At 49.6% G+C, this 23,620-nt stretch overlaps 1 protein-coding gene across 1 annotated transcript in view; it reads right to left on the bottom strand.

Moving 5' to 3' along the window:
• The window catches only part of VPS13C (vacuolar protein sorting 13 homolog C), a 2,873,871-nt gene that overhangs the window by 541,546 nt on the left and 2,308,705 nt on the right, over positions 1-23,620 (bottom strand). The window contains exons 70-71 of the mRNA XM_085648297.1: positions 20,944-21,055; positions 16,204-16,317 (exon numbers count right to left, since the gene is read on the bottom strand). Coding sequence (XP_085504423.1) covers positions 16,204-16,317; positions 20,944-21,055 — 226 coding nt within the window. The remainder of the gene's footprint in view (positions 1-16,203; positions 16,318-20,943; positions 21,056-23,620) is intronic.

Raw genomic sequence — 23,620 nt, 5'->3', positions numbered from 1 at the left:
CCTCACCTTGTGAATAGATTCCCACAGCAGTCCCCACTCCCGGAGGAGGGTGTCCACCTTCCTATACCAGAAAGTCTTGCAACACAGAGCGCACGAAGTGGCCCTCCCTCCTCATCTCAGAGTCCAAGCAATAATGCTTCGCGAAAGTATGGAGGGAGGCCCAAGTCGCGGCTTTACAAATATCTGCCATAGGAACACCCCGGGCCAAAGCAGATGTAGATGATTTTGCTCTAGTCGAATGAGCTCTAATGCCCTTAGGAGGAGTCGAACAAGTTACTTACCTTTGGCAACGATGTCATCTGTAAGAAACATTAGTTAGTTAGATTCCTCACCTTAGAATATCCCCAGGCGTCAGACTGGATCCGGAAGATTTTTCGTCAGCAATACCCCTTGCGCGTCGCTAGGCGTCGTCTGCGGCTCCGCGTCCGTCGTTGGCGTCGTGCGCCGTAATGACGTCGGAGTACTTAGACGCCGCCCTCGCGCGCTGACGTCAGTTCTTGTACATAGCTTTCCGCGCCAGGAACGCAGAGCCATGCAAGAGACCGACACTGGTGCCAAAAAATTCTAAGGGCCTGAAAAGGACAACCTTAACCCTAGAAGTCAGTTCGCAGAACGGGGAGGATGGGTGGGTCGGTGAGGAATCTAACTAACTAATGTTTCTTACAGATACATCGTTACCGAAGGTAAGTAACTTGTTCATCTGAAAGAAACACGTTAGTTAGATTCCTCACCTTAGAATAGATACCCAAGCAATACCAACCCCGGTGGTGGGTCTGCGAACCAAGATCACACCAGAAAGTCCTGGAGGACAGAACGGCCAAAGAAGCCATCCCTCCCGACTTGGCTGTCTAGGCAATAATGCCTGGCAAACGTGTGTAGCGAAGCCCACGTAGCCGCCTGACAGATGTCCTGCAAAGGGACTCCCCGTCCCAAAGCAGTAGTAGCCGCTGTAGCCCGAGTAGAATGGGCACGCAGCCCAACAGGAGGGTCCTTTTTCGCCAAGGAGGAACAGATTTTGATGCACAAAACGACCCACCGGGAGATGGTCCGTTTGTGCACAGCTTTTCCCTTCTTAGCACCCACGTATCCAACGAAAAGTTGGTCGTCCACCCGGAACTGTTTGGTGCGGTCCAAATAAAAGGAGAGCGCACGTTTTGGGTCCAGACGGTGGAGCCTCTCTTCCTCTTTGGAAGGATGCGGAGGCGGAAAGAAGGTGGGCAAGGTGACAGATTGCCCAAGATGAAAGGGAGTCACCACTTTCGGTAGATAGGAAGGACGAGGCCGAAGGACAACCTTGTCCGGATGAACAGACAGAAAAGGAGGCTTGGACGATAGAGCCTGGAGCTCACTCACCCGTCTAGCCAAGGTGATGGCTACCAGGAAAGCAGTCTTAAGCGTCAGAAGATGAAGAGGACAATTGTGAAGAGGCTCAAAGGGAGCGCACATCAGAAATGTGAGAACAAGATTCAAGTCCCACTGAGGCATTACGAAAGGAACAGGAGGGAACGTATGAGTACTGCCTTTAAGAAAGCGTTGAACCACAGGGGACTTGACAAGAGATCAGGAAGCCGTAAGAAGGCATAGAGGGCAGCAAGATAACCTTTCAAGGTGCCCAGGGCAGAGCCTTGCCGGGCCAAAGAAAGAAGAAAGAGGAGAACCTCAGAAAGAGGGGCGGAAAGGGGATCCACAGCCTTTGCTGTGCACCATGCCACAAATTTGTTCCACCGGCAGGCGTATACCGTCTTTGTGGAGGGACGCCTGGCTGACAGAATGATATCACAGACTGCAGGAGGCAAGTCAAATGGAAACCACGTCCGCGACCGCGTGCAGGTTGGTTTTGCGGCCAGTGGCTCTGCGGACGTGAGGAGGCGCCCCTTCCTTGGCCACGAAAGGGGCGAAAAGCGGAAGCTTGCGGCCGCGGGGCTGAAAGGCCCAAGGACGTGGCCGTAGCCTGGGAGTCCTTAAAGCAAGCCAGCGCACTGTCCGCTTTCTCACCAAAAAGGCGAGCGCCATCAAAGGGCATGTCCATGAGAGAGCTCTGGACATCCCCCGAAAAGGACGTGGACCGCAGCCAGGCGTGACGCCGAAGCGCCACCGTGGTGGAAATCGCTGTAGGAGAGTAGGGTCTGCAATCCTATGATCACCCAGATTTTTTGCTTTTTGCTTCATTGGTTTACGACTTTCCCTGGCTGTGGGCCTGCCAATCAGACCCACAGCCTAGCTGTTCTCTCTCGAAATTAACACACATGTACATTAGGTGCATCCACTAATTGGAACTGGGCCGCCTTATCAGTCCCTGTATCAGCATACCACAGGTATCCAGGGCATCGGTGTACCCAGGGCCTACCAGGGGCTGCAGCATGTATTATGCCACCCCTGGATGGCCGCCCAAATCTGACACAACTGGCTGCACGACAGCTGGGGCAAGGTGGTGTATTCACCCGTTGCTGTAGGTATAGTATTCCTATACCTAACCCTAAAATGGACACATGGATTCCTATCAGTCACTCCTATGGCAGGCCTTATCAATCCTGAAGGCAGAGTGCGGGGAATCATGTGGGATGGTGCTCTGGCGCGAGCTGAGCCCGTCGACGGCTTGCGGAACCAAGTCCTAATAGCCGTTCCATGGTGACGCGTGCCAACTACCTTAAAATGCATTATAATCCTCGCGGTTACTTGCTAACTCTGGCATCGCATCACCCACACATGTCGAGTAAGGTGTCATACGAATTGGAATACGAACCCCTCGCCAATTCTGGCGACGGGGTTAGCATTCCCCCCTTTTAGAGGGGCACGACATGGAAGTAACCTTGAACCCCGGTTAAAGTTGACTCAAGCCTCAGCATCACAAAATGGATGCTGCCACCAGACACAAGTCTGACCTCCTGCTGCTGGGAGACCTTCCAGCGAGGGGAGGTTGGACAAAGGATTTCCTGTCGAGGGCGGTGTTAGCACCATCCCAGACAGGGTTTGTGTATCCCAGGTAGGCAGGGCTGAAAGGAAGGTGATTGCAAGTGGCACCCCGGTGCTCACTGTGCATAGCCCAGCTCAAACCAGTTTCGGGGGCAACCCTGCCCCTGAGCTGGGGCAAAGCCGGACAAAGGATAGGGGTGTAACCACCCCCCTCCTGGCCCCACCCATAGGTAGGACCTAGTCACGGGCCAGCCCCTTTTCCTAGAATAAAGGTAGGAGCGAGTCCCCTTCCCAAATTGGATAATTCTGAATCTTGAATTACTTTCCACGGAAGGAACTCTTGACTATTTCTGAAGACTCTCCCTTGTGGCTAAGGAGTAGCCACCCTGCACCAGCAGGAACAACCTAAGCGCTTGCGGTTTGCTGTACGTCTCTCCCACGGATAAAGACTGCCCAGCTCGACGAGACCCGGGTTCCCTGCCATCTCTGACCTCTACCTACATCGTCAGCCCAGCTGAGATTCGTAGGTGTGACGAGACCTGCGGGACCGGTCTTCTTCAGAACCTGCACGATGCTTATCTAGCACGCCCACCGAGGGACCCTCGAGTGAGTGCACCTAGGGTTTGAGAAGCCCTAACCCTGAGCGGCTCCAGCACCGAAGTCTGCCTCCCCAGCATCCACGAGATCTGCGTGGGGGCCCTTCTGCTCCTTGCTGCTCACCGCGTTGTCTGACCACTCGCCGACCGGCTTGTGGCCCTCTTCACGACGCACCACGACAGTCTTTCATCACTGGTCTGGTTGCTCCAGACTGGCTCTTGCTCCCCTTCAACAGAGGAGTACCTCGGACCCTCCTGGTCCACTCCAGACGCCATCTTGACTCCACCGCGTGGGTTTGCCACTGCCAAGACCTGCTGCCCCACTCCTGGGCCCAGCATCATCGACAGCAGACACCTTTGTGGGACAGCTCGCCCTCCATCCTGGTCGCCGCCGCGCCTCCTGGTCCGAGGAACAGCCGAGTCCGACGTCATCCACTTACCTGGTCGAGGTGACTTCATCCGGTACCTTCCTGGTACCCACACGATCGCTGGCTAGCGGTTGAGAACTGAGTCCCCTCTGCTTTCAGGTTTCCTTCATCACCGATCCAGGCTTGGATCTCGCTGAACATCGACACTGGTCGCCTGCCAGCAACTTCTTCTTTCAGGCTCCTGAGACTACAACGAGGACTCCCGACATCTTGCTGAACCCCACGCAGCCGCAGCCTCTGGGCTAGGTAACTCGAGCATCTCGGTGCTCCATCGTAGGTTCACTCTACAAGTGTCCAGTTCCTTTTTTCGTTTAGTCCCACTGATCGGATTCCTCCGGAATCAGTAACTTTAAACTTTCTAACCTCTCCCATTCCACTTGCAGTGTAAATGGTTTCGTGCCCTTCGGGCATTTGTGTAAATTGTGCAACCAGAAGTATTTTCCTAAGAGTTTTGTAGTGTTCTTAGCTCCCTGACTCATAAAGAGCCAGGGTAGTCTTGTTATAAATAAATATCCTTTATTTTCATAACAACTTGTGTGGTGTCCTTTCACTTGGCGTTCAAGGGGTATATGTGATGGTAAACAGCTGGCTTAACACGCCCTCTAGAGTTTAGCCTGAAGACTGCTCTTGTCCACGCTACTAGGATAGCTGGTCTATAAGGTTGACTTACAACCAATCATCAATAAGGGTCGTTTGGAATGATACACAGTGATCACTAGAATAGTGAGCACTAGATATCAGGCCAACTTCTCACAATCGCCCTACCCAGCGAGTCCGTGGTGTCAAGTCCACACCGGATAGCATGGCGCGCTGCACCCCTCCCATCGGCCAGAGCCTGGGAAAGTCGTGTCCGGGCCTCCTCCAGGCACAGGGGCAGCACGTCCTCCACCGCATGCCACAGAGAGTGGGAGAAACGGTCCAAGAGACAGGCGGTGTTTAAAGACCGTAGGCCTAAACTGAGGGAGGAGAACAGCTTCTTGCCAAACTGTTACAGTCTCTTGGAATCCCGGTCCGGAGGAGCGGACGGGAAAGAGGTTTGGGAGGTAGAGGCCTGGATAACCAGGCTCTCGGGGGTGGGGTGTTTTGCGACAGAAAACTGGGGTCGCCCGGAGCAGGGCGGTGGCGCCTGGCGACGTTCCTATCTACAGGAGGAACTGTGGAGGGCTTGGACCAGGTGCCCTGGAGAACGTCAGTGAGGGCCTCATTGAATGGCAGCAGAGGCTCAGTGGAGCTTGCTGCAGACTGAAGCACCTCAGTGAGGCCGTTAGTCCTCACAGCCACGGCAGGTAGCTCGAGCCCGAGGGCTTCGGCCGCCTTGCGCAGCACCACGGAAAAAGCAGCACCCTCCTCCGAAGCCACAGTCGGAGGAGAGATGAATCCAGCGTCCGGTGAGGTATCCAGACCACTGGCCTCCCCCAGTTAATCTGCCCAGTCCTGTGACAGTTGAGCCTGAACGGCCATAGGGTCATCGGACCCCTCCCAGTCGCCCCCTTCATCAGATTCCTGGTAAACAGGAGGAATGATCGGAGCCAGACGATAGACATAGTGAGTCTCGAGCGGCGTCGGGTGCGGCGTCGGTGGGCGCCGCATCGGCGTCGGGTCCGGAGAGGGGCTGAACCGGGGAACGGCGTAGACCGGAATCGGCGTCGGGGTGGAACCGGAGTCGGTGCCGGCGGAGGAGGCATGATGAGGTCGACCGGCGTCGATGGGGGCCCAGGCATGGGCCTCTCGGGGACCTGCGGCATTGGGGCCGGAGCCTCCAACGGCGCCGGGGCCGGAGCCGCCGGCGCGCAAGGTCGCCCAGTCGAGTCCGCGGGGCCCGAAGGCGTGCCGGCGGGCGTCGACGGCAGAGACAGTTTCCTCATGGCCGAGAGGAAGGCACCGATCTCCGCCGGCGTCGCGTCAGTCCCAGGGACCGGCGGTTATGGGGACGTGCGTAGCGCCTGCGGCTCCTATGGAGCCGCGGGAGTGGAACCACCCTGACCCTCGGCCGAGTCACGCGACCGGCGAGGGGAGTCCGAAGAGTGGTGTCGCCTCTTGGACTTCTTAGATAGCTTGGACTTACCCGAAGACTTAGAGCCAGACGAGCGATGACGTCTGTCGCGGCTCCGCGACCGATCCTTGGACCTCCTCCCGGACCGGGATCGAGAAGGGCGCGGTGCCGAGTGTCGGAGCTCGAGAAGCTTACGGGACCGCTCCCGCCTAGCTTTCGAGGTCAGGGCCTGGCAGTCGGAGCACGAGTCCGCGTCGTGGTCGAGGCCCAAACAGTAGAGGCACTGGCGATGGTGATCGGTCACCGACATCAGTCGGTGGCAATCGTCGCAAGCCTTGAACCCAGGCATCCTACCGGCACCAGATGTCGATTGACAAAGATCAAAAGGGATCAAAATATTTAGTCAAAAAAGACTAAAAGGGGTAGCTCTCCCGGATCGGCGCTTACTGGTGCGGAAAAAAGAAGAACTGACATCAGCGCGCGAGGGTGGCGTCTAAGTACTCCGACGACGTCATTACGGCGCACGACGCCAACGACGGACGCGGAGCCGCAGACGACGCCTAGCGACGCGCAAGGGGTATTGCGGATGAAAAATCTTCCGGAACCAGTCTGACGCCTGGGGATATTCTAAGGTGAGGAATCTAACGTGTTTCTTTCAGATTTACCAGACAGGGCGTAGCAGATCTTGATGGCAAGGATGATCCATCTTGATAGCGTGCGCTTGTGCACCGCTTTACCATTCAAATGACCAACGTAGCCAATGAAGAGTTGATCATCTAGACGAAAGTCTTTAGTCCTGTCCAGATAAAAATTCACAGCCCTCTTCGGGTCTAGGCGATGGAGTCTTTCCTCCTCTTTGGAAGGATGAGGAGGTGGATAAAAAACAGGGAGAGTAATAGACTGCCCCAAATGGAAAGGAGTAACAACTTTTGGCAGGAAGGCAGCCCTGGTCCTCAGAACCATCCTTTCAGCATGTAATGTAAGAAAAGGGGGTCTAGAACTAAGAGCTTGGAGCTCACTCACCCTCCTTGCCGAGGTTATGGCTACAAGAAACACCACCTTAAAGGACAACAGCCTCAACGGACAGCTATGTAGAGGCTCCAAAGGTGACCCCATCAGAAAGGTTAAAACAAGATTAAGGTCCCACTGGGGCATTACAAAAGGAGTGGGAGGAAACATGTTTGTAAGGCCCTTGATAAACCTCAGTACAACCGGAGATTTAAATAGTGACGGTTGATCAGGAAGGCATAGAAAAGCCGATAAGGCCGAAAGATAGCCCTTGACCGTGGCCACAGCACAGCCCTGCTGAGCCAAGGAAAGAGCAAACTGGAGCACATCAGAAAGATGGGCTTTTAAAGGGTCAATGGATCTCTCTCCACACCATTTAACAAACTTGGACCACCTGTAGGAGTAAATGGACTTGGTTGAGTGTCGCCTGGCCGATAAAATAATGTCCACCACATCAGGTGGGAGAGAGAATGAACTCAGGTTGCCCCGTTCAATCTCCAGGCATGAAGGTGTAAGCTCTGGAGGTGGGGGTGTAGAACCTGCCCCTCCGACTGCGAGAGGTCTGCCCTCAGAGGGAGACGGAGCGGAGGGCACGAGGAGAGGTGGAGAAGATCTGTAAACCACACCCTTCTTGGCCAATCCGGGGCGATCAATTTGACTTGGGCCCGGTCTTGGCGAATCTTCCTCAGAACCCGAGGAATCAAGGGTATGGGAGGAAACGCGTAAAGGAGTTGTGAACCCCAACTCAACTGAAACGCATCCCCCAACGCCCCCTGCATCGGATACTGGAGACTGCAAAATGACGGGCAGTGCGCGTTCTCACGGGTGGCGAACAGGTCCACCCGAGGGGTTCCCCACGTCCGAAAGACGTAACGAACCACCTCCGGATGGAGCCTCCACTCGTGATCGGCGGAGAACTGCCGACTGAGACTGTCCGCACGTACGTTCAGCACCCCGGGCAGATGATGTGCCATCAGACAAATCTGATGGTCCTGAGCCCAGGACCAGAGACGCAGAACCTCTCTGCAGAGACAACACGACCCCACTCCTCCCTGCTTGTTGACATACCACATCGCGGTAGTGTTGTCCGTCAGGACTTGAACCGACTGACCACGAAGGGAAGGGAGGAAGGCCTTGAGCGCCAAACGAATCGCCCGCAATTCCAGAAGGTTGATGTGAAGCAACCTCTCCTCTGGAGACCAAAGACCCTTGATCTCCAGATCCCCCAGATGAGCACCCCACCCTAGGGTGGATGCATCCGTTATCACTGTGGCCACCGATGGAGGAAGATGGAAGAGTTTCCTTGGGACAGATTGCCCTCCACGCTCCAACAAGACAGATCCACTGCAGTTTCTCCAGAGATCCTGATCGACTCCCTGAGATCTCCATTGTGCTGATACCACTGCCTGCGGAGGCACCACTGGAGCGCCCTCATGTGCCAGCGTGCATGGTTGACCAACAGAATGCAGGAGGCGAACAGACCGAGCAGGCGAAGGACCTTCAGAACTGGAACAACCGCTGCATTGTGGAATAAAGGGACCATTTCCTGAATGTCGAGAATACTTTGAGGAGGAGGGAATGCTCGACACACAGTAGTGTCCGGTACCGACCCTATGAACAGGCTGCGTTGAGAGGGCACCAGGTGAGATTTGGGCACATTGATTGAAAAACCCAAGTCGAATAACAGCCGAGATGTTACCTGCAGATGATGCTGCACCATCTCTGGGGACTCTGCCTTCAGAAGCCAGTCGTCCAGGTAAGGGAATACCTGAATCCCCGACCTCCTGAGATGAGCAGCTACCACCGCCATCACCTTTGTGAAGACTCGAGGTGCGGTAGTAAGACCAAACGGAAGGACCGCAAACTGGTAGTGTTGCGACCCAACCGTAAACCGCAGATACTTCCTGTGCGACCTCAGGATTGGGACATGAAAATATGCATCCTGCAAGTCGATCGACACCATCCAGTCTCCTTGCTGCAACGCCTGAAGAACCTGCGCAAGGGTCAGCATCTTGAATTTCTCCTGTCTCAGGTAGAAGTTCAAGACTCTGAGGTCCAGAATCGGACGCAATCTGCCATCCTTTTTGGGAATCAGAAAATACCGGGAGTAGCATCCCTGACCCCTTTCCTGCTCCGGAACCACCTCTATTGCACCCTTCTGAAGCAAGGCTAGAACCTCCTTCTGCAGGAGAAGCAGATGGTCTTCCGAGCAATAACCTTGGCAAGGAGGGTAAGGGGGAGGAAACTCCCGAAAGGGAAGGGCGTACCCAGTCTCTACGAGGTTCAAAACCCAAAGGTCTGTTGTAACAGATTTCCAACCCCGTAGAAAGTAGGACACCCGACCCCCCACAGGACCCAGGATGGGGGATCTAGAGCTGCTTCCCTGAAGCCTCATTGGGAGCAGAGGAGGAGGAGGAAGAAGAGGGGTTGCATCCAGAACCTCTCCGACCCCTTTGCCTCCCTCTATAGGATTTATAGAGGGGATTCTGCTGTTGCTGCTGTTGTTGCTGAGGCTGTCGGTAGGAGTGAAAAGACGATCTTCCAAAGCCCCTAAATTTTCTAAAACTAGAACCCCTAGTAGGTGCCTGCAGACCCAAGGACTTTGCCGTCAATCTGCTGTCCTTAAATCGTTGTAGGGCAGAGTCAGCCTTCTCCCCAAACAGTTTCTGTCCGTCGAATGGCAGATCCACCAATGTGGCCTGAACATCCGCAGAGAATCCAGAGGAACGGAGCCACGCCTGTCTTCTCGCGGCTATAGATGAACCCATAATTCTTGCCACCGAATCCGCCGTATACAGCCCTGACTGGATCACCTGTCTGGCAGCCACCTGACTGTCCGCAACCACCTCCAAGAAGGATGCCTTATCACCCTCAGGCAATTTAGGGGCTAAAGATTTTATTGAGTCCATCAAGGCATGAACATAAAGTCCCAGCAGGCACGTGGCATTAGATTACTTCAGTGCCATACTTCCTGAAGAGAAAGACTTTTTAGCCGCCTGGTCGACTTTCTTGGACTCCCTATCTGCTGGAGACTGAGGGAAAGCACCCGAAGCATGTTTCGAACAAGAAGCCTGCACAACTAGGCTCTCCGGAGATGGATGCATTGACAAATAAATCAGGATCCCCAGGTGCCACCCTGTACCTTCTTGCCACCTGTTTGGAAACCGCCGGAGAAGAAAGAGGTTTCCTCCACACCTCCAAAACCGGCTCCAAGATGTCCTCATTAAAAGGCAACCAAGGCTCCGAAGTTGATGTCGGAGAGTGCAACACCTCCGTAAGCAAGTTAGACTTGTACTCCACAGAGGACAGCTGCAAATCTAACAGATCTGCGGCCTTCTTAATTACCACATGGTAGGGTGCCAATTCCTGTGGTGGAGAAGATCTTGCAGAAGTATGTTCCCACTCTGGGGTCGTATCCAAACCACTTGCTTCTTCTATTCCCTCAAATTCATCAGAAGTGTCCACTTCACCTTCCTCCACCTCTGCTCTATACCTTCCTTCTTCCAATACCCTTTGGGCCTCCCTTCTTGATCGAATCCGGGGAACCGGCGTCGTCGACGTCGTACGTGGCGTCGGTGGAGCCAGAGGTGCCGGAGTCGGCGGAGCCACAGAAGGAGTCGGCGGCACCAGACGCGGCGCCGTCGGCAACGGCATCGAGGAAGGCTCCGAAACAGGATGATCCATCCGAAGCCTTGACGGATCCCCAGTCGGCGCCGGAAACTGCCACGAAGGCGCCATCGGCATAAAGGGCAGAAAGGGGGCCTGAGCATAATGCTGCGGCACCCCTAGCGTATACGCCATAGGACCCACGGGACCAGTTGGTGCACCAGATGGGAAGGCCGCCCTATTAAATATACCATACATGGCATTTAGAAATTGCGTCGAATCGGTACCTGGAGCCGGGAATTGTGGATAAGGAACAGAACCTGTATCCCTTTGTGGAGTATCCGGCGTCGGCTCCGCAGTGTCTTCTACCGGAGCCGCAGATTCCTCAGGCACCGGAGTAGGCTCTTCTTGTTCCTGCTCATCAATAGAAACCTCCGACTCCACTCGAACCGGAGACGACGCCTTTGACGGAGCCGGTGACTGCGCCGATGAACGCGCTGGAACCTGCTTCGGCGATGGAGATCCTTTTGGAGACTTCGAAGGAGAAGGTGACAAGTCCTTGCTTCGATGCCGACGGGGCGAAGTCGACCTCGATTTCCTGTTCTTCGAGGACCGACGTCGAGAAGAATACTTTCTTTTTTTATGATGCTTCTTCGACTTCGACGACCTCGAAGTCGACGACTCCAGCCTCGACTTCTCCTTCTTCCTCCCTCTCCTCTCCTCACCGATCTTTTTCATAAAGAGTTTAGTCTTCCTCTCCTTCAGTGCTTTAGGATTCATCCTCCTACAGCACGCACAACCTTCCACATCGTGGTCCTAAGAAAGGCACCACAAGCAGTCTTCATGTGGATCAGTCATGGACATTAGACCTCCACATTCCCTACAGGGCCTAAAGCCCGACTTCCTCGTCGAAGACATACCAGATTTTCAACAGTAACACAGCAAAACTACAAGGTAGCTAGAGAGCACTGGAAAAAACCGTTGCGCGTCGAAGGCGCGGAAAAAAGGGAACTGACGTCATCACGCCGACGTGGGCTTCCTATGGCTCCGGTGACGTCGTACGGAGTCGCGAGCGGAGCGATGCATTATGACGTCGCCCACGTCGACGTGGAGGGCTGGGAAAGAAAAGTTCCGTGGAATGCTGGCGCAGGGGATATTCACAAGGTGAGGAATCCACTGGCAGACGTATCCATCAGAAGTTGTGTGCCTTGCTCTCTCATCTCATAAAGAGGTTAGTAGAGAGTGTTTAGTAATAAATACATATATTTTATATATATACACCTTGTGTGGTTCTCCTTTCATTTAGTTATTCAAGAGGTTATAATCTGGTAAACCAAGCTGCTTTACACTCCTTCAAGACTTAGCCTGAAGGCTGCTCTCCATAGCTACCATTAGGATAGCTTTCAATAAAGGTTGTCTTTAACCTAATCATCAATAATGGTTGTTTGGACTGGTGCAAGGTGCCCACTATAACTAGTGGACAGCATCGCCACTCTATGTATCGTAACGGCTGATGCACTTACAGCCGGGGAGAATGGACTCCAAAGGCTGTAGGGGTGTCATGCTAATGCAGGTGGAACCGGACGCTTAGAACCAAGCACCCTGCCTTCAAGATTGAAAGGTCTGTTTTAGGGGAGACTTATAGGTTTTAAATGCAGTGACCATAGAAATAGGGAAACCAATATCTTTGTTAAGTGGTGCTAGCACCAGCTTACACAGGCTGCAATGGCAGGCCTGTAGATGCAGTTTGAGTGGTACCTCATGAGTGGCATAATACATGCTTCAGCCTGTGGGGGACCCCTGATGTACCTATGCCCTGGGTACCTCAGTACCATATACTAGGGACTTATAAGGTTACAATAGTATCCAATCTGGGGAGAAAGCACAGAGACCTGGGTCCTGATTAGCAGGATCCTAGTCAGACTGTTCAGAAAATAGCATACCACCAGGCAAAAAGTGGGGATAGCCATAAAAGCAGATACTACTTTCCTACATGTACCCATAGGGGTCTCCACTGTACATATACAGTCCACAAAGATAATAGGTCTTTCTGATAGTTAGGGATGCACCAATTTTCCCCCAGCCTCTCCAACTGTGCCACTCATTTTCGCCCACCACAAAAGCCCCTTCTCCACAAAAAGTACAAATAGAAAAGTCCATAAGCCTGGATTGTTTAACTGCATCCACTTGAATGGAGCACAAAGATCTCATAGTTTTCACCTCCTCTGGACCAAGCCAATTCTAGCAGGTCAGCCTGTTGTCTGAGAGAAATACCACTTAAACAATGCAGCCCACCATGCACAAAGAGATGGACTGTCTGCCCATCCCATATATTCTCTGTTCTGTCCTGCTGAAGACTGGATCTCAAAGCAGGATAGAATCGAATTGGCCAGAGGTTGCATGTTTCCCAATTCACAAGTTAGAATCGAATTGGCCAGAGGTCACCTGATTCCCAATTCACAAGCTGAGATGGACAATTCACCTGGTTGATGATTTTTATGGAGCTGTGGCACACCAGAAGGGAATTCACCTTTTATTGATTAGCTCTCTTTAATCATTTGGGGACAATTTTGAGAGTGCATGCCAAGATGGATGGTACAGTCCAAAATACCACTGTACTGAATATAAACTGATGTGCTTGATGTATTCAATGTTAGCTTTTACTTGGAAGATCTACACACACAGGTGCTTTGCTTATTCTCCACTGGACTTTATCCCAGGATTAAAATGCAGACTGTGCAGCTGCAGTCCAACAAAATAACATTGCAGAGGCATGCAACCAATACCCATCATTACGCAATCGATCATTAGCCCAGTATGGGGGACTTTGTGTTTCTGCAATTGTTGTTCCATTTGAGTGCCTCTGTGTGCCACCATTACCTGTAGCATGAGGGCATGTCTACCTCTGCATTCATAATTGTACCCAAGGGCCTCAGAGAGCAACTTCAATGGCAGCATGAGGTGCCACTAGAAGCTACACCAGTTCCTCTATCTGTGGATGTACTGATGTCTTTATACACCTGACAACGTTGCAGCTCTTGTTCCCTCTTCAGCAGCAGGATCTGTGAAACTGACAGCCTGTGTGCTTCTAATATGCCTCTACTCTGTCAAAGCTGTGCATAGAAAACAGAAGAGGCTACTGAGGAAACCAACACCTCCTAATGCAACATCCCAAGAGCAGTGAGTGTTCAGTCCACAGAATGAAGTACAATTTCTGAGGTGACCACATCAATCCAACATCACAATTAGGCTGTGGCATTAAGGCTATCTCTTTGGAAACAAAGTCTAACTAAAACAATAACACTGCATTGTTACAACATCTGTTGTGAGGGATACATGTGAAAGTTGAACTAGGGGGTTCTACACCACAAACTTCTCCAGGAGTAACTTCTCATCTTTATAGTCCACAAAAGTCAAAGCCCTCAGAGACAGTAATAAGAAATTCAGTGAGTTTGCACTAATACTTGATCCCAGTGATTCCAAGGACAATTGCCAGTGAGTCCCAGAGGTCCCGAAGAGAAGGCTTGAAAAGAAGGTGGTCTGAAGAACCACTGAATTAGTCATTTCACTTTATTCAAGTAAAAGAAACCACTTTCAGTGAAGCAGAGCCCATATAGTTCAACATCAGAGAAAGTTAACTGGCATAAGAAGTTAAAAATCATCCATGAGGGGTTATGCAATCATTCAAACCACTGCGGCAGTCAAGCCATATTTACTCTTTGTAACAATTTGATTCCTTCCTTCTCTATACTCTTGTGCTCTTGAGATGAATCTTCCCCATAGACACATTTTAATTTTTTGCCAATTTTTTTTATAAATGTTTTACTCATCACTTTTCAATTCCTATTTTTAAAATGTAAAATTTTTATAAAAGTAAATTGCATCCTATTTCTTATGGTCACTGGGTAACCGTATAATTTGTTACTCTGTAGGACAGTTTCTAAAGAAAGCTATGATATACTATAATCTATGCTTATTTAAGATAGAAGGAATTTGTTAATATGGACGAGAAGGCTTAGACTTTGGCATGATTACGATCTTGGCGGATGAGTTACTCTGTCACAAACGTGACGGATATCCCATCCACCGTTTTACAGGTTCCATATGATATAATGGGAATTGTAATACGGCAGACGGGATATCCGTCATGTTTGAGATGGAGTAACAGCATCCGCCAAGATCATTATCAGGCACATGCATCAATGTAAAAACCGGTCGCAAACGGGCAGATTCTCAGAATCTGCCCCTTTGCGACCGGTATTTTTGCATTTGGGATGCATCATCCCAAAAGCAAAAATCGCAATTTAAGGAATCTCTAAATTGCGATTCCTTAAATTGCGATTGCATTTAAAGAATCCCAAATTGAGATTCCTTAAATGCAATGCATGAAAGTGAAAAAATTAGCGATTTCGCTAATAGGGGGAGCAAATTACCATGAAGTTGAACTTCATGGTAATTTGCAAAAACTTTGAAAAATGCACTTTTGTGCATTTTTCAAAGTTTCATGTCGCGCACACACATGCCCTTAGAGCATGTGTGTGTGCAACATATGTGTACAGATCAATTTCAGGGGTGCAATAGGGTGTCATTTTGACACCCTTGCACCCTTGGAATTGCATGAGCAATTTGCGAGTACCTACTGGTACTCGCAAATTGCTCATGCAATCTCCTATTCATTCCTATGGGCCTGGAGGCCCATAGGAATGAATGGGACAGCATTCCTTAATTGCGACTCGCAATTTGCGAGTCGCAATTAAGGAATTTGTAGGAATCGCTATTTTTATAGCTATTCCTACATGCATAGGCTTTTGCAATTCCTTAATTGCGATTCCTTAAAAATCGCTATTAAGGAATCGCAAAAGTCTTTGTTGATGCATGTGCCAGTATGTCCTTTATTTGCCCGTTAATGTGAAAATGAGATTATACAGACACAGTTATCTGTTTTCTGTTTCCCCTGATACTGGAGATTTTTTCTGATAATTCATTTAGTGAATATAATATTTGTAGTGATTTTAGCACGTTCTGAAAATAAACGCTGCACTCTTACGAAGATTTGTAATACTCAAACCAAGCCTAAACTGAATTTCGTGGGGACCAGAAACAGCAAACAAACCCATCAATTCCTTAACACACTTAACTTGAGAAACAAAAACAAATCTGTGGCACTTTAACCAAACATCTAAGGGTTGTTTAGATGCCAACCCACTCATCCTGCAACAGTCACAAAATAAAGGCACTCTGCAGTAGGATGTATGGATTTCAACCAGCGATCTTGCGCCTTAAATATACTGCACGCAATTTCCAGCCAATTTACTGGTAACTTCACAGGAGTTTGTTCACATGCTCATATGTGGCCTTTATGCCTTCCTTAATCTTGACATTTTTAATAATATCTTACTGAAACTCAGACCTTACTGTATTTTGCACTGATTTATGAGAGCTAATATGATAATTTGTAGGATAGAAATTTCATTTTTATCTGCTGATTTTATGTAAAATTATGAAACAGATAAAACTGTCTTATGGAATTCCTTTTTCAACTAAATGTTGGTGGTTACTTAATCATTATCAGTGAAGTTTCTAGTCAACAGAATATAAAAAAATCTAACATTCTCCTCATGCAACTTGTTTTCACATTTCTTTCTATTTCATAGCCTACCTTCACAGGCGAGATGTGGAAGTGCTCAAAGAAGCTGAGAGTTGTGATATCAGTCATAGATGACTCCATTAATTCTGTATTAAGAGCTTCTAAGTCATGCTGTATCAGTTTGGTCTGTAAAGAACAAAACTGAAGTTAGTTCCTGCACAAACTTGGCAAAACCAAATTCCTAGACATGCTAAAACTCTTCTATTGCCCAAAATATTTAGTGTAAAAGATTCATCTCTCACTTGACATACAATAAAGATCTGTTTGAAAAATATTTTGAAGCTGTAGATGTATACATGTAAGGGCAAGGACTGAAGGGGGATTAAGGGCCACCAACAATCAATAGGATCCTGGAACCTCCCAAGTTCCTACCTACAGCATTTGCCTTTGGATGCTAAACATACTTAGAGAGAAAAGTTAGGACTAATTTATATTTTTAAACGTTTTCCTCTGCGAGATGGCTGGGTAGAAAATGGATATCCAAGGGTGACGTCAAAACAGTCCTGATACGACAACCGAAAGTTTGTGCTAACCATAAAAAACTTCAACATACCTTTTTTGTTTTCATAAATTACATGGATTGTCTACTGCCCCACCTCTTACCAAGACCGCAGAATGTACACTTGCTTCTGATGATGGAAGGAGAAATGGGAAATTATAAAAACTTTGTCTGGATAGACAGAAAGAAAATGAGGCTTTGAAGATAAGGCCTGAAGCTCACTCACCCTGCGAGCAGAGGTGATGGCAAGCAAGAAAGCAGTTTTCAAAGTAAGGGGTCGAAGAGTACAATTATGTAGTTGCTCAAAGGGAGCACACATAAGAATAGTGATAACAAGGTTCAAGTCCCACTGGTGCATTACAAAGGGAGAAGGAGGGAAGAGATGAGTAAAGCCCTTCAGAAATCGGTTAACTATAAGGGACTTCAAAAGAGAAGGCTGATCAGGAAGGCGAAGAAAGGCTGAAATGGTTTAAAGATAGCCTTTAGGAGTGCCCAGAGCAGAACCCTGCTGGGCCAAAGAAAGAATGAAGAGGTAAACCTCTGAAAGGGGGGCAGAAAGGGGATCCACAGCCTTTGCTGCGCACCATGCCACAAATTCGTTCCATTTACAGGCGTATACCGTTTTAGTGGAGGGACGCCTGGCTGCCAAGATTACATTACAGACTTTGGGAGGAAGGTTGAAAGCTGTCAACTGATGCCACTCAATCTCCATGCAAGGAGGTGGAGGCTGGACAGGTTCGGTTGGAGGACCATCCCCTACTGCTGTGACAGAAGATCCCCCTGAAGAGGCAGTCTGATCGGAGGATCAATGGCCATGCTCAAGACCTCGGGGTACCAGACTCTTCGTGCCTAGTCCGGAGCCACAAGAATGACTTGGGCCCAGTTGCACTTGATCTTCTTCAGCACTCTGGGTAGAAGTGGTACAGGTGGAAAGGCGTACAGGAGGCCGTAACTCCACTCGCAATCAAAAACGTTGTCTAGTGAGTGCCGCCTTGGAAATTCCAAAGCGCAGAACTGCTGACGTTGCGCGTTCTCTTCAGTGGTGAATAGATCTAACCAAGGCTCTCCCCACTGCTCAAAGAGACCTTGCACCACCTCCGAGTGAAGATGCCTTTCTTGATCCATCATGCACCGGCGGCTGATCTCAACTGCCCTGGCGTTCATGGAATCTGCCAGGAGTTGAACCAACAGAGTTATGCCCTGATGTTCCAGCCATGTCCAAAGGCAAAGAGCCTCTTGACATAGGGTCCACAGCCCCACCCCGCCCTTTTTGTTGCAGTACCACATAGCGGTGGTGTTGTCCGTGAACACCTGCACTACTCTTCCTTTGACAGAAGGAAGAAATGCCTTATGTGCTAGATGGATCGCCTGGAGCTCCAAAAGGTTGATGTGGAGCCCGGACTCTGCCAGAGACCAATGACCCCTGACCTCTGCCTCTCTCATGTGGTCGCCCCATCCCAGGAGTGAAGTATCCATCACCACTGTGGAGTCTGGTTGGAGAAGGGAGAAGGATCTGCCGTTGACCCAATCCTGGTTTGTGAGCCACCACTGCAACTGACTTGCAGCCCCCTCTGATTTCTGGACGACATCAGAAAGATTCCCCTAATGCTGAGCCCACTGGAACTTCAGGTCCCACTAAAGATCCAGCATATGCCATCTGCCATAATCTATCAGCAGGATCTCACCGAGACCCAGGATAGAGGCTGAAACATCGGTATCATAGCCCGAATATCCTGGACATGCTGCTCAGGAGGATAAGCCCAAAACTGCGCTGTATCCAGAACTGCTCCAAAGAAAAGGAGTTTCTGAGAGGGAATCAGGTGTGACTTTGGCACGCTGATAGTAAACCCCAGCGAATGCAGTAGGTCTGCCGTAGTCTGGAGGTGGGAAATGATAGCCTGGTGTGAGCCCGCCTTCAACAGCCAGTCGTCGAGATAGGGGAAGACTGGAACACCTGATCTGCGCAGATGAGCTGCAACCACCGCCATCAATTTCATGAACACCCAAGAGGCGCTGTTAAGGCCAAAGGGGAGCACCGTAAACTGAAAATGCTCGTGGCCTACCATGAAACATAGGAAACGTCTGTGGGCTGGCAGGACGGGGATGTGAAAATAGGCGTCCTGCAAGTCCGACGCTATCATCCAGTCTCCAGGGTCGAGGGCAGACAAGACCTGAGCTAAAGTTAGCATTTTCAACTTCTCCTTGCGGAGGAAGCGGTTGACGTCTCCGAGGTCTAAAAGAGGTTAGTCCTGACTGCCACCATAGGAAGCTCAAAGCCCAAGGCCTCAGCCACCCTACGCAACACCACAGCATAGGATGCTCCCTCCTCCATAGCCACAGTAGGGGGAGACGGCATGCCAAGGTCTGGGGAGGAATCCAAACCACTGGCATCACCCAACTACTCTCGCCAGTCCGGCTCCTCAAGTTGGTCAGTCAGTGGATCACCAGACCCATCCCAGTCCTCCTAACCCTCCTCTAGCTGCCAGTCAGGGCGATAGGGAATGCCAGGAATGAACAGTGGGACAAAAGTACCCTCCGGCGCCAGTACCAACATCGATCCGGTGCCGTGTCCATCTCGGAGGTGAGGTTGGGGTCGACGTCAGTTGGGGTCACAACCGGTGCCAGGGGCGTCATCGCTAGAATCAATGCTGTGGAAGGTACCGTGAGGTCGACCGGCATGATCCAAATCCAGGCCTGGATCCATGGGGGCCCTATAGCGCTGGAGCTGGAGCCGCCGGCATTGAAGGCCTAAGGCCCCCAGCCAAGTCCGTGAGGCCCGAAGGAGTCTCTGCAGAGTTGGGCTGCCCAAAAATGCTGTGCAGCGCTTTGTAGAAATGACGAACCTGGGCAGGGGACGATCCCACTCCGGGAAAGGGAGGGAAGTGCGGAGCTATCCCAGTAGGCTTTGAAGAAGAAGCCGGAGAGCGAAAATGCTCCAGGTCCTGCGTCTCATAAAGGGAGAAGGTGAAGAGCGATGGTGCTTCTTCGCCTTCTTCTTGTGCTTCGACTTACCCGATGAGTGTGAAGACTTTGAGGGCCCGGCAGTCGGAGCGCGACTTCGGGTCGTGATCACGCTCCTGGCACCAAAGGCACACGAGGTGTGTATCGGTCACCAACATCAACTTGTGACAGAATTCACAAGGTTTGAAGCCGGGTTGATGGATACACATCCCTCGTGCACCAGGAGTCGAGAGACTCAAAAAGATGTCGAAAAAATTTCGAGAAAGAGGTAGTCAAAAGGTGACTAAGGGCACTGTACTCTCCGAATCTGTGCTGGCTGGCGTGGAAAAGGAAGAACTGACGTCAGCGCGCAGGAGCGGCCTCTAAGTAGACACCACAACGTCATCCCAGCGACCACGACGCCGACTATGGATGCAGAGTTGATCGACGCCACCTACCGACACACAAGGGCACTACTACAAAAAAAATTCTCTTGATCCAGGGCCAGATGTACGACCCTATTTTGCATGCGCAACCGCTTTGTGACCCGTTTGCGCATGCAAAATCTAATAGGGCAATGTACAATCCCAATTTAGCGAGTCGCAATTTTTTGGCGACTCGCTAAATAGGAATTCGCTTGTCTATATTAGTCCCGTCCTAATAGCGAGTCAGAGGTCAATGTAAGAATGTTTTGCGACCGCAATTGCGGTTGCAAAACACTCGCAATTTACCGCCATCTTCAAGAGGGTGGTAAAGCACTCGCAAATGGGGAGGGGTCCCTTAGGGACCGATTCCCCTCTGCGAATGCAAAGGAAAATATATATATTTTTTTAAACGTTTCATTTTTCTTTTTTTAAATGCATCTTGTTTTCCTTTAAGGAAAATGGGCTGCATTAAAAAAAAAAACTGCTTCATTTAAAAGCCGTCCCAGACATGGAGGTCTGCTGAGCCCAGCAGGCCACCATACCTGAGAGGGCCAGCCATTCCTAATGGGGTCGCAAATTGCGAGTGCCTCATTAATATGCATGAGGAATGCAATTTGCGACCCCATTAGGAATTGCTAACAGTGTCTCAGACACTGTTCTACATGGCATTTAGCGACTCGCAAATTGCGACTCGCAATTGAGTCGCTAAATGACATGGTCGTACATCTTGCCCCCAGTCTGATGCCAGGGGGTAATTTTAAGGTAAGGAATCTATAACTAATAGTCTCTTTCAGATAGCTATACAAAATACGCTATTATTGTTAGTAATATCATTGTTATTCAGTGAGATAAAAGAGACATCAAAAGTGCAAGTTAAAAAGACTATACCCTTTGTCTTTCAAATTCTGGGTCAGTAGAAGGAGTGAAAAGTGCAGAAATTGCTCCCAAGAAGCCTTGGTCCACTTTCAATGCCATTTCCTGGATAAGGACCATGAAATATCTGCAAGAAGAAAGAGGAATAAAAAAGGCATTACCTTGTAACATTTTTTTTAATAAATGAAATAGAGTAACACATCCAGCACTTTCAAGCTTTTCCGAACTAAAATGGTTTGCCAATCACAGGCTTAATGAAACATCTTTTTCATGGCAGTGTGTGGATCACCAACCTGCAAGACCTCTGCTTGTTTAAAGTTGTTGAAGATTTTAGATCCGGCCTTGAACAAATTTAATGCAGAGTGGTTACAAATCCCTAGGGCATGCACTTTGGAAGACCTTAATAGACTTTTCTAGATGCCACTTGTACTTCCTGACTGTAAGCCCCTATTTGTAGAATTGTATGGCCACTTGCTCTTTTATTGGCTGGGAGTGAATACATCATCACATTTCTGGAGGCAGAGGTTAGGGCGAAGACTTGTAGCGGTTTTATATACCGTGCACTTGGCTCAAGGGCCTTCAAATGCTTCACATGACCAACAGATTACATTACACATTTATTTTACTTTTTAGGCAGGGGAGATTTAGTGGAAGAGTTACTCATTCTTCCCGCAAGCAAAGCTACTTAGCTACGTTGCATGAAAGGGAGACAGCACAAAAGCAGCATAACTTCTAAGATATGGTGCATTTCTGCTTTCTCGTAGCGCTGGCGCACTGTGTGCTCCATAGTGCCGACGCCGGCAATCTTGCAAAATGCAGCACATATATAGAAAGAGGAAGTAATGAGGAGAAATAAAGATATTTCTCCTCAATACGCTTGGTCCAGGGAGGCGTAGCATTTTGGTGCCATCCCAGATTTACTCACCTTAGTAAATCTGGAATTGCATCGAAATCCATGGGCTGATGTATGGGAACGCCCAAGCTCCATCCATGGAACGTCTCCCTGACGCAAACTAACACAAGGCAGTGCTGTGTGCTGCCCTTCTTTACACTTCGGGAAAAATCTCATGCAAATCTAATTTGCATGGCTTTGTAAATCACAACTAACTGTTTGCGTTGTGGCTGTACCCAAAAAAGTGGTGCATCCACAATGTAAAATTTCAATAAATATGGGACTTAGTGATGTGCCTAGAATCACAGGATGCTGAGCCAAGGCCGGGAATCAAATCTAGCTCTAGCTCCTCAGTTCTAAAGGTGGCAGCACTGGCCATTAGCTCCTTCCATTGCCCAGTGGCTCTCTGATGTAGGAGACAAGAGCATTTGCCTGGCAAGTTAGCACCCAAGTGTGCATGTTGTATCTTCAGGGAGCTCTGAGAAAATTTCCAACTGAAAGACCTGTAAATGAAGGTACTATCCAACCTGATAAGGCTCATCTACCAGCAGATTTCTCATCTTTTTAGTATTCTATAGGTACCAGACTGGAACAGGAAAATTCAAGCTCACGTCTGTGCCAATAGGTGATGCCTTAGTTCCAACAGATTTCTGCTTCCTCCCAGATAGCTGTATAAAGGAACCACCAGTCCACTAGTATCAGTTTACATTCCTTTTTTTCCATGCCCTCAAAGATACAGATGAGACTGGTTGATGAAACTGACAGAAATTGCGGTTTACCAAAACAAGGCTGCAACCTCAGTAATAAAATTTACATGACTAATCATCTGAATGTTGAGACAGTCGGAATTGATGAGGAATCTGCATTTAGGCAGAGAATCAACTAGAAAGAGCGTTTCTGATGGTAAGTAAGTGGTTCTTCTGATTGATACTTTTTGCTACATATTGTCCATTTCTGAATGGGCACCCAGGGAGTACCTGCAAAGTGGTGGGTCTGAGGAGATGGTCAAATTAGGAAGTCCTGCAACACCAAGCCGGCAAAATGATCATCCTTGTGGACAACTGACTCAAGGCAATACTGCCTCTCAACAATGCTTAATTTGAGCTTGTACCTGTAGATGGGGACCACCGGCACCTATTTTTGGAGACCAGCACTTATTTTTCTTCTTCAGCCTTTGAGTCTGAGCAACAGAGAGAAAATCACAAAAGGAAGAGAAAGCAGATAAACCATGAAAAATGAGAAAGAAAGAGCCTGCAAGAATGAGATAAAGGGACATGGAGTGCCTGGTGGTGGATTAATGAGGCATGATGTGGAATCACTACTACGCACCCTTGGTATTAGTCGCGGGGCTCTGGAAAAACTTTGGGCCACTGCAATTGTTTTGCAAACTAAGCACTGCTGCTGAAGGTGTCGACCAAACCCCATGTTGAAGCCCACCACAACAAGAATACTGCTGGGCAACACCAAAGAAAGTCTTCCTCCTGGTGGAATGGGCTCTGATGACTTCAGGAGGCTGGTTCATGGCAATATCATAGCAGTCCTTGATATGCAGCACAATCATGAAGAAAATGGTCTGCTTGTGAATCACCTTGTGTTTCTTGAAATCAGCATTGTCACAGTACATGTGGATCCTGTCAGCATAAAAGCTGAGGACCCAGGTGGTACAGTCTCTTTTCTTGTGGGAGGAGGAGGAGGCAGGTACAAGGTCAGTAGAATGATGCACGGACCCACATGAAACAGGCTTAGCAGCTTTGGCAAGGAAGGAGCCTTGATCTAAAGAACCAGTCTGTTCAGAAAAAA

The sequence above is a fragment of the Triturus cristatus genome, chromosome 3_2 (assembly GCF_964204655.1).
Source record: "Triturus cristatus chromosome 3_2, aTriCri1.1, whole genome shotgun sequence".
NCBI classification, from domain to species: domain Eukaryota; kingdom Metazoa; phylum Chordata; class Amphibia; order Caudata; family Salamandridae; genus Triturus; species Triturus cristatus.
This window is presented reverse-complemented; position numbering and strand designations above follow the sequence as displayed.